The 14,572-nt window shown below is 38.5% G+C and overlaps 1 protein-coding gene across 1 annotated transcript; it reads right to left on the minus strand.

The window, feature by feature from the left end:
* Positions 1-3,464: 3,464 nt before the first annotated feature.
* LOC133537882 (uncharacterized) lies at positions 3,465-6,255 on the minus strand. Its single transcript, XM_061879002.1, has 2 exons — positions 5,075-6,255; positions 3,465-5,005 (listed from the first exon to the last, which is right to left on the minus strand). The coding sequence occupies exons 1-2, from the start codon at positions 5,469-5,471 to the stop codon at positions 4,698-4,700; spliced, it is 705 nt and encodes a 234-aa protein (XP_061734986.1). The 5' UTR covers positions 5,472-6,255; the 3' UTR covers positions 3,465-4,697.
* Positions 6,256-14,572: the final 8,317 nt, after the last annotated feature.

Consider the following 14,572-nt stretch of genomic DNA (forward strand, 5'->3'; position numbering starts at 1 on the left):
CGTTGTGTTTATTTTGCATCCACAATTTAACATTACGACAAATATTTTTTTTTGTGTATATTTGTAGTGAAAGTTATAAGCTGCTTGTCCGTGGATTTAGACATGAGCATTTTCATAAGCAGGAATACATCAAAATATAGCTGCAGTAAACATTGCTCATGATAAAGCAATGCACATTTTAGTCTTTTTTTTTTAAAGGGGAACATTATCACAATTTCAAAAGGGTTAAAAACAATAAAAATCAGTTCCCAGTGGCTTGTTGTATTTTTGGAAGTTTTTTTCAAAATTTTACCGGTCTCGGAATATCCCTAAATAAAGCTTTAAAGTGCCTTATTTTCGCTGTCTTCGAAACCACTATCCATTTCCCTGTGACGTCACACAGTGCTGCCAATGTAAACAAACAATGGGAATACCACAGCAAGATATAGCGACATTAGCTCGGATTCAAACTCGGATTTCAGCGACTTAAGCGATTCAACAGATTGCGCATGTATTGAAACAGATGGTTGGAGTATGAAAATATTGAAGAAGAAACTGAAGCTATTGAGCGAATAGCTATTGACGCTATCCATAGCCATAGCATGGCCGAAATAGCTGCGTTAGCATCGCCGGTAAAATGTGCGGACCAAACTATCAGGACTTTTGCATCTTTTGACACTGGAGCAACTTAAATCCGTCGATTGGTAAGTGTTTGTTTCGCATTAAATGTGGGTGGAAGGAAACGTAATATAGTTGCAAATGCATCTACAGGTTATCCATACATCTCTGTGCCATGTCTGCTTTAGCACCGCCGGTAAATAGCATGTTAGCATCGATTAGCGTAGCATGTTAGCATCGATTAGCTGGCAGTCAACATCAACAAAACTCACCTTTGTGATTTCGTTGACTATAGTTGCAAATGCATCTGCAGGTTATCCATACATCTCTGTGCCATGTCTGCCTTAGCATCGCCGGTCAAATGTGGAGACACTCTGGTACATTCAATGAGGGTCTGGCGGCAGACACTTTGGCATCTTCGGGCCGGTGGTGCAACTTGAATCCCTCCCTGTTAGTGTTGTTACACCCTCCGACAACACACCGACGAGGCATGATGTCTCCAAGGTTCCAAAAAATAGTCGAAAAAACGGAAAATAACAGAGCTGAGACCCGGTGTTTGTAATGTGAAAATGAATATGGCGGCTGTGTTACCTCGGTGACGTCACATTCTGACGTCATCCCCTCTAGAGCGATAAACAGAAAGGCGTTTAATTCGCCAAAATTCACCCATTTAGAGTTCGGAAATCGGTTAAAAAAATAGATGGTCTTTTTTCTGCACCATCAAGGTATATATTGATGCTTACATAGGTCTGGTGATAATGTTCCCCTTTAACCATTCAGATCAGGGGTCTCAGACACGCGGCCCGTGGGCCAATTGCGGCCCATGAGACGTTATTTCGCGGCCCCCACCTTAAAATGAATGTTTAATGTTAGTGCGGCTCGTGAATTTTGTATGAATGGCACTTGACAGCGTTGTGTGCGGAGCTGAAGGAATCTAACAATTACGGTGTGGTATGTGGCTCTCGAGGGCCGAACATTGACGTCACTTGTGTGATGCAAGCAGAGAAAACGCCCCTCCTATTTGCTCCAGACAGAGACGGTTGTTGTTATTTGGGTTCAAAATGGCAACGTTCTGGGTTGCCTACCCCTGCGTTAGTGGAAAAGCGGCAAATGAGAGAAAGCGAAAGAAATGTTGCCATGTCATAGTGCCTGGCTGCAGTCGCACTTTGACACCTGTCCGTCAGTAATAACAGTCCCCGATAACCTGGACCAATTCAAATCGTTATTTGTTTTTTTTTATTATTTAATTTGCATCGTCTCACATTTCTTAATCCTCATTTTGTTCATTTATATTTGTATTTTATTTTGTTTTGACATTAGAAATAAAGTCATTTGAAAATATATATTTTTTTAAGATTTAGAGCACAATACTATATTGACCCAAATATAGGACTGTTGTTTTTTTTTTTTCAGTGAAGATGTCAGGTTACCTTATATTCAATATCTGGTGATGTATACATGCAAACCATGAATTTTACCATGAATTTATTAACGTGGGCCCCGATTTAAACAAGTTGAAAAACTTATTCGGGTGTTACCATTTAGTGGGCAATTGTACGGAATATGTACTATGTACTGTGCAATTTACTAATTAGAGTTTCAATTAATCAATCAACCAACTTGTACCCAACAGTCAGTGCTTTTATGTTCCCTGCATTTATACACGTAACGTGATTGTGTCCTGGGCATGACGTTAAAGTGCATCCAGCAGTGGAGGCTCCTCTATGGGGTCTTGGGCCCCTTTACTACTGTTAACCCAGGAGGCCCTTGGCAAAGGCCTAGTAGTACCTGACTACCCCCTAGCCAATACGGTACGGAGCAGGCGGAAGACGATAGATTTAAGAACTACCACAACGGCTGCAATGGTGGAAGAAGGCTGCAGCAGAAAAGGGTCCCCAGTTGTCTTGAGACTCCATGCCAGTGGACCCTGACCCGATTCTGTCAAGGATCGTGTGGTGACTGTCTGTGCACCAGTATGCCCACGTTAGACTAAGTCACGCACAGGCATCCTCCATAAAGGGATACACCCCAACCAGGAGGATCGTCATATTCGTTTAGAGCAGGGGTGTCCAAAGTGCGGCCCGGGGGGCCATTTTTTTAACGGAGCCACAGCACATTTTAGGAATATAATTGAAAAAAATTAAAAACAGGTGAAATGTAACAAATTATTGCAATGCTTAAAACACAAAGCTGCCATGCAGGCTGTTTCTTTCTTTAAAAAAATAATAATGAATCAAAATCAATGTCATTTTGAATTATTGACCTATTTCAAGGCTTTGATTACGTCACATTAAATATTCCACTTTGAAATATTTTTGGGGGAAATATAAAAAACTGAGCTGTTTTTTTTTAAAGAAGGGCCTAAAACAAACAAAACATAAATAACAATAACACTTAAAATTGACGGATATATCTGAAGTTGATTTCGAGGTTATTGTGCTAAAAGTAAACATCCATCTATCCATTTTCTACCGCTTATTCCCTTTTGGGGTCGCGGGGGGCGCTGGCGCCTATCAGTAAAAAAAAAATTATAATTTATTTTTTAACACTTTAATAAGTAGGAGACTTTTGGATCCCCAATTATTTTAGTGTGATTTGTTTTTAAGTGTCATTGCTCAAAAAATAATGAATCAAAATCCATAATCAAGGCTCCAATTATTATATAATCTCAAATATTCCAATAACTTTGCAAAAAAAAAAACACACAAAATATGCAATATTTACACCCAATAACTTTTTTTTTTTTGGCGGAATATCCATCCATCTTCTACAGATAAGCGGAAGAAGATGGATCGATATTCCACCTAAAAAAGTTACTGGGTGAAAATATTGCATATTTTGTGTTTTTTCCTTTTTTTTCTTTTTAATGTTGATGTAGAGATTTAAAACTTGCATAATAATACAAATTATAATACTGAATAATGACACATTTAATTTTTTTTTTGACCAATACCCTTTGGGGTCACCGGGATCAAAACTGAGTGGAGGCCTAAATGTATATTTTTTATACATATATTGTATTGGTTTTTAAAATTAAAAATTATGAAAATGGCCCCCGCTTGTTTTGATCTTTCAGTGTGCGGCCCTCAGTGGAAAAAGTTTGGACACCCCTCTCATAAACATTACTTAATTCACAAAAGAAATAAACACAAAAGAAAACAATTTTTGAATGCATATGTAAATGCATTCAATTATATATCACTTTTTTCTTTCCTTCATTGATCTAAACTTTACCGCTGCCGGTAGTTTTTTTTTTTAATATATTTTTATTTAGTAAGTTGTAGCTGTATTTATTTCAGTATAGAAGTGTAAAAAAAATTTGCTTCGGTCATAAAATGATGATAATGGTGTGCCAGGGAATACATACTTTATTTATTTAACGCTTAAATCTAGGGGTGTAACGGTACGTGTATTTGTATTGAACCGTTTCGGTACGGGAGTTTCGGTTCCGGTCGGAGGTGTACCGAACGAGATCCACACGGACATATTAAGTAGCGCACCGCACGTTGTGTAAACAATGCACACCGAGGCACCATGAATTGATTTACGTGGACCCCGACTTAAACAAGTTGAAAAACCTTGTACGGAATATGTACTCTACTCTGCAATCTACTAATAAAAGTTTCAATCAGTCAAAAAAATATATATACACGGCATGCTAGCAGCAACTGGGCTAGGATGGACTGACCATACCTCCTCTTTTCACCGGATATGTCCTCTTTTGTGGGGCTGTCCGGGTGGAGTTTCTTAAATGCCTCAAATGTCCGGCATTTTAAGTTAGGGTTGCGTGTATTTTCAATGTACGTTCAGGGTTAAGAAGGGGTTAAAAAGAAAATTAAAAATTCTGCACGCAGCGTCATGCCAATCTTAAAATAATAGTGAGCAATAAAAGCCAAGTAATCAAACAAAGAGAATAATGAATGTATTATTTTTATTGCAACCTATGTCAAGAAGGATTTTTTTCAAAATATGTATTTTGTCTTCTGTTCAGGTCAATATGGTAGTTATGTCCTACAAACTTCTTAAATGGGATTAAACTATACTCTCATACTCTTGTAGATTATCAGGAGGGATCTTTTAACGTTAGTCGCTTTTCTGCACTACAAATTCATCATGATGTACTCAAACTCCTCGATCTTCTGCCGGGTGTTCCCTCGGCGGATCTTGCGGTAGGAGACGGAGCTGAACTTGGAGGCCATGAGGTGGTCGAAGGACTTCTGTTGTCCCGGGTTGTTGGGGCGCTTCTTTGTCAGAGGCAGAGTGGAGTAGCCTGGAACGGGGCCCACCGGTGCCACGTTGGAATCTTTGATGTTAGAGTCCTCCTCCTCTGACTCCGAGCTGGAGCCGAGCTGGTTTGAGAGACTCTCCCCAGGGAACGCTTCAATGCTTGGAGCCTGTCCCTGCTCCTCTTGCATGAAATAAATCATATTTAATTTCTCCTCTTTAAATTTGAACTGCTGAGTTGGATGTTACTTACCTTCATCTGACAAAGCACTGTCCTCCGGCCTTTCGGGCTCATGAGTCTCCACCTCCGAATCTCCATCTGCTTGACACCTTTGCTCCGTTTCTAAAGCCCGGGGCTTCGTTCCTTCCTCACTGCAAAGCACCGGCAGGTCACCTTCATTCCTCTCTGAAGGTGGGGCGTCAACACTGGTGACCTCGCTGTTATAAAGGCGTCTGCATCTGCCGGCATCCCGAGGTCTGTTTGCTTTCAAGTGATCCTCGGCTTGGTCTTCATCGCTGTAGAACACGGAGTCATCCCCATCCTCCGCTGACAAATCATCTCTACCCTCGGGTTCTGGAAACTGCGGAGTCTCGGCGGAAAATCCACATATGATCTCCAGTACCTGCGATGCCATTACGTCTTCCTCCATACTTAAAAACGGTCTATCTTTGCTTAGGTTCTGCCGATTGAGTCACAAGTCCGACATCCTTAGGCTTCCCATTCTTGTAACAATGTGTTGGCTAAATGCTTGCTCTTGTCCCATAAAGGGTGGTGGTGGTGGTGCAGGGCTGCACTAAGCTTGTACAATTGTTTGTGAGTGTTGGATCACCCAATGAACAGACTTGTTGTTGTGGGGCCCAACAAAGCCTCTTTGTGACTCAGGCTCAGGCAACATACAGAGTGATTGATTGTACCCAATCTGTAATCTTTCCTTGGTGACCAACCTTTCTGCCACATTTTCTGCGAGGATTAACATTCTGCCATAAGTTTACTATCGCAGAGTTTTTCAACCTCGAGTGGTGCGAGATTATCTAATTTCGCCTATTTGGGTTAAAAATAATGTTTGCAAACCATTAATTATAGTCTGCAAACTATGTGTTGTTGTTGAGCTCGGCAGAGTTACCGTGTAATACTCTTCCATATCAGTAGGTGGCAGCCGGTAGCTAATTGCTTTGTAGATGTCGGGATCAGCGGGAGGCAGGGTGCAGGTAAAAAGGTGTCTAATGTTTTTACCAAAAATAAACAGGTGAGTGCCGCTAAGAAAAGGCACTGAAGCTCAGGGATGGCTATGCAGAACGAAACTAAAACTGAGCTGGCTACAAAGTAAACAAAAACAGAATGCTGGACGACAGCACAGACTTGCTTTGGAGGAGACGCGGGGCCAAAAAAGTAAATCCGTACATGACCAGTCCTTTAATGTGGGGAAATAGCCAAAATAAACAAGTCTCTTTGATGTACTTTTTACTTTGATGTACAATTGTTTGTATTTTGATTGCCTCTGAGCCAGGTGTGTGAAGAGAGGGAACTTTCTCACACTTGTCCTTGTCACTGTTCTCATGTCATCTCTTTGACAAACTCACCAAAAATGAGCTCCAGAAGGATGACATCTGAGGAGACAAGGACAAGTGTGAGAAAGTTCCCTCTCTTCACACACCTGGCTCTGGGTCTCAGAGACAATCAAAATACAAACAATTGTACATCAAAGTAAAAAGTACATCAAGGAGACATGTTTATTTTTGGATCTGAACAGCTATTTACCTACATTAAAGCGCCTGGGTCAAAATGACTCGCAACATCATCTTTTTATACAAACTCTGCACAAACATTCCACTACACAACAAAGTGTCCAGATTTACACACCAGTTCATCACCCTAGATGAGGAAAAGTCACCAGATTTCAGCAAGAAAAAGAAAAGATAACCAGTACTTTGATCAACACAAAAACTGAAATGGGTCAAATTGACCCTCAACATAATACAATTGGAATAAAAAATGTTTATATAACCTAAAATAAAATTGTTATTGGTTCAACCTGTTTTCTTGACCGTTTTGAGTGCATTTACACAGTACGGGTCAAAACGACCCGCAACATAATCAATGTCATTTTTCCAACATAATACAAGGTTAATATAGTTTGTGTAGGAGGACAAACATGAAACAAACCTCACTAATTGTTATAAAGTGCACTATTTACATTAATATGCCTCACTGATTCGAGTTTTTGGCGAGCGCCGTTTTGTCCTACTAATTTTGCCGGTCCTTGAACTCACCGTGGTTTGTTTACATCGGGGGTTGGCAACCCGCGGCTTAATTCAATTTACATCTCATGACACACGTGTGTAATATGGCTTTTAATTTTTTTGCGGCTCCAGACAGATTTATTTTTGTATTTTTGGTCCAATATGGCTCTTTCAACATTTTAGGTTGCCGACCCCTGGTCTAAGTCATTAAAATGTATTTTTATTTATTTAACGCTTACAGTAAATCTCTACAGTATATCAACTTCAGGTTGATAGAAAGTAAAAAAAAAAAAAGTTATATGACTTTTCTGTCAAAGACAACTTTGTTTTTGATCTGATCTGTGCAGCCCTTTGAGACACTCGTTATTCAAGGCTATATAAATAAACATTGGTTGATTGATTTTCATAATAAAACTCAGATATGCAGTATTTCCTCGACTGCCCAAAGCATTCAGAAAGCAATATTTGATGTGAATTAGAGCCTTGAAATAAATCAATAATGCAGGACACCACTTATTTTAATGTATTATTATTTTTGAGGTATAACAGTGAAAAGATGAATAAAATCTCATTAAATATATTTAGGATCCAAAAGGTGCCCCACTCATAAAGTGATCATTTTTATTATTTTTATTTTTTTTACTTTCAACACTTAAGTGACGAGATCAACTTCAGATATATCTGTCGATTTTACGTTTGAACTATAATTTTGCTTGTTTTATGCTCTTTTGTCAAAGAAAATGATGTATTTGTATGGCAGGACACCACTTATTTTAATTTATTATAATTTTTAAGGTGTAACAGTGAAAAGATGAATAAAATCCCATTCAATATATTTGGGATCCTAAAGGTGCCCCACTCATAAAATGCTAAATTTTTATTAGTTTTTTTTTTTTTTTTTCCAACACTTAAGTGACGAGATCAACTTCAGATATATCTGTCAATTTTACGTTTGAACTATAATTTCTCTTGTTTTATGCTTTTTTGCCAAAGAAAACGATGTATTTGTATGGCAAACACACAATATATGAAATATTTTCCACAGAAAACGTTTTAAAGTGAAATATTTGAAATAACTGGAGCTTTAAATAGGTGAATAATTCATTATAACATTGTTTTTTTGGAGCAACGGCAAAAAAAAAAAAGAAAAATAGACATAAGACGGAAAAAAAAAAACCTGCATGGCAGCTTTCACTTTTTGTAATTTTTTATTTTTATTTTCGCAATCGCATTTCCAGAATGTGTAGCGGGTCGCTAAACAATTAGCTGCGGGCCGCACTTTCGACACCCCTGGTCTAAGTATTCATAAAAAACAAGGCAGAAGAGTTATTTAACAAATATATTGAACATTTTTGGCCGCTGTAACAGTTTGAACGGTAACACTGTGTTTTAATTAGGGTTGTACGGTATACCGATATTAGTATAGTACCGCGATACTAATGAATCATATTCGGTACTATACTGCCTCTAAAAAGTACCGCTCCCGTCGTCGTCTTGTCGTGTCATAGCTGGTTTTACGAGCATGTTCGGCAGCGCGCGCACACAGAGTACTTACAAGCAGACACAGTGTGTAGACAGAAAAGGGAGAACAGACGCTTTTTGGCTTAAAAACTAACGATGAAGGTGAAGTTATAACACTGAAACGCCCTCAGGAAGAGGTGCTTTAAGACATTTAAGTCCAGTTCCAGTCTGCAGTGTGTTTTTTAACGACTTCTAAATCACTAATCCTCGTCTCCATGGCGACAAATAAAGTCGGTTTCTTACGAGTATCATTATCACTGCAGGACGAGGAATAGCTAAACATGCTTCACTACTCACCGGCGTCAAAATGTAAACAAACGCTTTTGGTGGATCTACACCTAACATCCACTGTAATGATACCAAGTACAGGCATGTATCTAGTCGATACTACTATGATTACATCGATATTTTTTATCGTCGTAAAATTTTTTTTTTTTTTTAATTGTATATTATGTTTATAAACTCAGGAAATATGACCCTGGACACATGATAATTTTGAATATGACCAATGTGAGTACTTGGTATCGAATTGATACCCAAATTTGTGGTATATCCAAAACTAATGTAAAGTATCAAACAACAGAAGAATAAGTGATTATTTCATTTTAATCGAAGTGTAGATTGAACATGTTAAAAGAGAAAGTAAGCAGATATTAACAGTAAATGGACAAGTAGATTAATCATAATTTTTTACAGTTTGTCCTTAATAATGTTGACAAAATAACTGAAGATAAATGACACAATATGTTACTGCATATGTCAGCAACTAAATTAGGAGCCTTTCTTTGTTTACTTACTACTAAAAGACAAGTTGTCTTGTATGTTTACTATTTTATTTAAGGACTTAACTGCAATAATAAATATGTTTAATGTACCCTAAGATTTTTTTTGTTAAAATAAAGCCCAATAATGACATTTTTATGGTCCCCTTTATACACAAAGGAACCGAAAAGCATGGAAATAATTTTAGTACCGGTACTAAAATATTGGTATCGGGACAACACTAGTTTGAGTATTGAATTGTGTGATTCTTCGCAGTACAACTAGATCGAGCCCCCCCTCGTCTAAAAGAGATCTACAATTATAACTAAGCAGCGTAGTCGTCTCATTATTCATTATTGTATTAAAAAAAAATATGATGGTGTCTTATGTCTTACATGTGTTCTGTGACTTCAATATTGACTTTGGACTTAAGTGTCGACACACACAAACATTTAAAGGCCTACCGGAATGAGATTTTTTTTATTTAAACGGGGATAGCAGGTCCATTCTATGTGTCATACTTCATCATTTTGTGATATTGCCATATTTTTGCTGAAAGGATTTAGTAGAGAACATCGACGATAAAGTTCGCAACTTTTGGTCGCTAATAAAAAAGCCTTGCCTGTACTGGAAGTAGCAGACGATGTGTGCGTGACGTCACGGGTTGTGGAGCTCCTCACATCTGAACATTGTTTACAATCATGGCCACCAGCAGCGAGAGCGATTCGGACCGAGAAAGCAACGATTTCTCCATTAATTTGAGCGAGGATGAAAGATTTGTGGATGAGGAAAGTTAGAGTGAAGGACTAAAAAAAAAAAAGGCAACGGCTCCAGGCGACAAGATGTAATTAGACACAATTACTAGGATAATTCTGGAAAATCCCTTATCTGCTTATCGTGTTAATAGTGTTTTAGTGGGATCATAAAGTCATACCTGAAAGTCAGAGGGCTGTGGTGACCGCCAGTGTCTCTCAGAGAAGCCAATGGAGGAGCCAAGATCACAGCTGCCTTTTTGACAACTGCAGGACGAAGTCGCATAATCCACTCAAGTCTCCGGTAAGAGCCGACTTAATATCACAATTTTCCCATCCAAAAACTTGCCGGTTGACGTAGAGAAACATGTTCGCTTGACCGCTCTGTGTTAAAGCTTCACAACAAACGAAGAAACACCAGCTGTGTTTCGGTTGCTAAAGGCAGCTGCAATCCACCCCTTTCCACCAACAGCTTTCTTCTTTGACGTCTCTTATTAATTGAACAAATTGCAAAAGATTCAGCAACACAGATGTCCAAATTACTGTGTAATTATGCGATGAAAGGAGACGACTTTTAGCCGTAAGTGGTGCTGGGCTGAAACGTCACAAGCACGTGTCATCATTCCGCGACGTTTTCAACAGGATACCTCGCGGGAAATTAAAAATTGCAATTTAGTAAACTAAAAAGGCCGTATTGGCATGTGTTGCAATGTTAATATTTCATCATTGATATATAAACTATCAGAATGCGTGGTTGGTTTAGTGGGTTTCTGTAGGCCTTTAAGTGTAAAAATAAGTCGCGTGCTTACCCATAACTTGGAAGACACCCGATACGGGAGGATTGGTGTGTGGAGGAAGACATCCTGGCATTCCACCCTTTATAGTCATCACAGGAAATGTCCCCCAAATTAGTCCTCGATTCACTATATTTTTGTAAAAGAATAGAAAAGTGTTTGACTTCAGGATATGTACACTATACTGCCAGAAGTATTTGGCCACCCATCCACATGATGAGAATCAGGTGTCCTAATCACCTGGTCCGACCACAGGTGTATAAAATCAAGCACTTAGGCATGGAGACTGTTTCTACAAACGTTTGTGAAAGAATGGGCCGCTTTCAGCTATTTCCAGCGTGGAACTGTCATAGGATGCCACCTGCGCAACATATCCAGTTGTGACATTTCCTCACTCCTAAATTATCCAAAGTCAACTTTATTAATAGAAAAGTGAGGACTTTTGGGAACAACAGCAACTCAGCCACCAAGTGGTAGGCCAGGTAAACTGACAGAGAGGGGTCGGCGGATGCTGGAGCGCATTGTGCAGAAAGTCTTCGCACTATCTGAACTCCAAATTTCATGTGACCGTCCAATTAGCCCACCTACAGAACGCAGAGAGATGGCCGAGCAGCTGCATCTAAGCCAAGGGTCACCAAAGCAGTGCCCACGGGGACCAGGTCGCCCGTAAGGACCAGATGAGTCGCCCGCTGGCCTGTTCTGAAAATAGCTCAAATAGCAGCACTTACCAGTGAGCCGCCTCTATTTTTTTAATTGTATTTATTTACTAGCTTTGCTCGACATTTTTCCTTCCAAGAGAGACAAAACTCAAATAGAATTTGAAAATCCAAGAAAATATTTAAACTCTTGGTCTTCACTTGTTTAAATAAATTCATTTATTTTTTTACTTTGCTTCTTATAACTTTCAGAAAGACAATTTTAGAGAAAAAAATACAACCTTAAAAATGATTTTAGGATTTTTAAACACATATACCTTTTTACCTTTTAAATTCCTTCCTCTTATTTCTTGACAATTTAAATCAATGTTTAAGTATTTTTTTTATTGTAAAGAATAATCAATAAATTATAATTTAATTCTTCATTTCAGCTTCTGTTTTTTCGACGAAGAATATTTGTGAAATATTTCTTCAAACTTATTATGATTAAAATTCCCCAAAAATATTCTGACAAATCTAGAAAATCTTTAGAATCAAATTTAAAACTAATTTCAAGGTCTTTTGAATTTCTTTTAAAATTTTTGTTCTTGAAAATCTAGAAGAAATAATAATTGTTTGAAATATAGCTTGGTCCAATTTGTTATATATTCTAACAAAGTGCAGATTGGATTTTAACCTATTTAAAACATGTCATCAAAATTCTAAAATTAATCTTAATCAGGAAAAATTACCAATGATGTTCCATAAATTATTTTTTTAATTTTTCCTCGTCCACAAATCTTTCATCCTCGCTCAAATTGATGGGGAAATCGTCGCTTTCTTGGTCCGAATCGCTCTCGCTGCTGGTGGCCATGATTGTAAACAATGTTCAGATGTGAGGAGCTCCACAACCCGTGACGTCACACGCACATCGTCTGCTACTTCCTGTACAGGCAAGGCTTTTTTATTAGCGACTAAAAGTTGTGAACTTTATCGTGGATGTTCTCTACTAAATCCTTTCAGCAAAAATATGGCAATATCACGAAATGATCAAGTATGACACATAGAATGGACCTGCTATTATGCTATTATGTTAGATCCACTATGGACTGGACTTTGACTAATATGTTAGATCCACTATGGACTGGACTCTCACACTATTATGTTAGATCCACCATGGACTGGACTCTCACTATTATGTTAGATCCACTATGGACTGGACTCTCACTATTATGTTAGATCCACTATGGACTGGACTCTCACTCTAGTGTGTGACAATCATTGATACTTTAACTTTTTAATTATGTCAGTTCCACTATGGACTGGACTCTCACCATTGTTAGATTCACTATGGACTGGACTCTCACTATTATGTTAGATCCACTATGGACTGGACTCTCACACTATTATGTTAGATCCACTATGGACTGGACTCTCACTATTATGTTAGATCCACTTTGGACTGGACTCTCACTATCATGTTAGATCCACTATGGACTGGACTCTCACTATTATGTTGGATCCACTATGGACTGGACTCTCACTATCATGTTAGATCCACTATGGACTGGACTCTCACTATTATGTTAGATCCACCATGGACTAGACTCTCAATATTATGTTAGATCCACTATGGACTGGACTCACAATATTTTAGATCCACTATGGACTGGTCTCTCACTATTATGTTAGATCCACTATGGACTGGACTCTCACAATATTAATCCGGATCCACTATGGACTGGACTCTCACTACTATGTTGGATCCACTGTGCACTGGACTCTCACACTATTATGTTAGATCCACTATGGACTGGACTTCCACAATATTATGTTAGATCCACTATGGACTGGACTTCCACAATATTATGTTAGATCCACTATGGACTGGACTCTCACACTATTATGTTAGATCCACTATGGACTGGACTCTCACACTATTATGTTAGATCCACTATGGACTGGACTTCCACAATATTATGTTAGATCCACTATGGACTGGACTCTCACTATTATTATGTTAGATCCACTATGGACTGGACTCTCACACTATTATGTTAGATCCACTATGGACTGGACTCTCACACTATTATGTTAGATCCACTATGGACTGGACTTCCACAATATTATGTTAGATCCACTATGGACTGGACTTCCACAATATTATGTTAGATCCACTATGGACTGGACTTCCACAATATTATGTTAGATCCACTATGGACTGGACTTCCACAATATTATGTTAGACCCACTCGACGTCCATTGCATTTGGTCTCCCCTAGAGGTGGGGGTCACCCACATCTGCGGTCCTCTCCAAGGTTTCTCAATGTCATTCACATTGACATCCCAATGGGTTGCGAGTTTTTCCTTGCCCTGATGTGGGATCTGAGCCGAGGTTGTCGTTGAGGCTTGTGCAGCCCTTTGAGACACTTGTGATTTAGGTCTATATAAACAAACATTGATTTAATGAACGATTGATGTAGCCCTAAATCACGAGTGTCTCAAAGGGCTGCACAACAATTGAAGTCCAATGTAGTCAATATATATTTTTAAAAGGACTCAATAGGCATCAAAAACAGTTAATAACAATCCCTGACAATTTGTGAATTATAATTATATAGCACATTTAGAGACTCAAGTCACTTCACATGCTGAAACCAGTTATCTGCATCTTTTAAGGTTTCTTATTTTGTGCTGACATCATGTTATTTGATTACTGTTATTAGCGGCAGGAATTAACGTCAACATTTATAAGAAATGCCTGTAATTTTGTCAATATTGTGAATTTAATCAATGCACGACAACCGTAAAACCGTGATTACCCGAGACCTTCCATTCGGGAAAAAGTTTGGACGCCTGAAAGTTTGCTGACCAGGACAAGCCTCAAGGTGTCATTTTATGCACTTAAAGGCCTACTGAAATTAGATTAATTTTTTTTAGACAGGGATACTTGATCATGTCGCGATATTACCATATTTTTGCTGAAAGGATTTAATAGAGAACATCAACTTTTGGTCGCTAATAAAAAAGCCTTGCCTGTACAGGA

Source organism: Nerophis ophidion, linkage group LG19 (assembly GCF_033978795.1).
Source record: "Nerophis ophidion isolate RoL-2023_Sa linkage group LG19, RoL_Noph_v1.0, whole genome shotgun sequence".
In the NCBI taxonomy this organism is placed as follows: domain Eukaryota; kingdom Metazoa; phylum Chordata; class Actinopteri; order Syngnathiformes; family Syngnathidae; genus Nerophis; species Nerophis ophidion.

Bases quoted from the DNA above. Each gene is read 5' to 3' on its own strand.
- LOC133537882 (XM_061879002.1), bottom strand. From the start codon at position 5,471: ATGGAGGAAGACGTAATGGCATCGCAGGTACTGGAGATCATATGTGGA. The intron at 5,006-5,074 runs GTAAGTAACATC...ATTTCATGCAAG, and splicing joins CAGTGCTTTGTCAGATGAAG to AGGAGCAGGGACAGGCTCCA.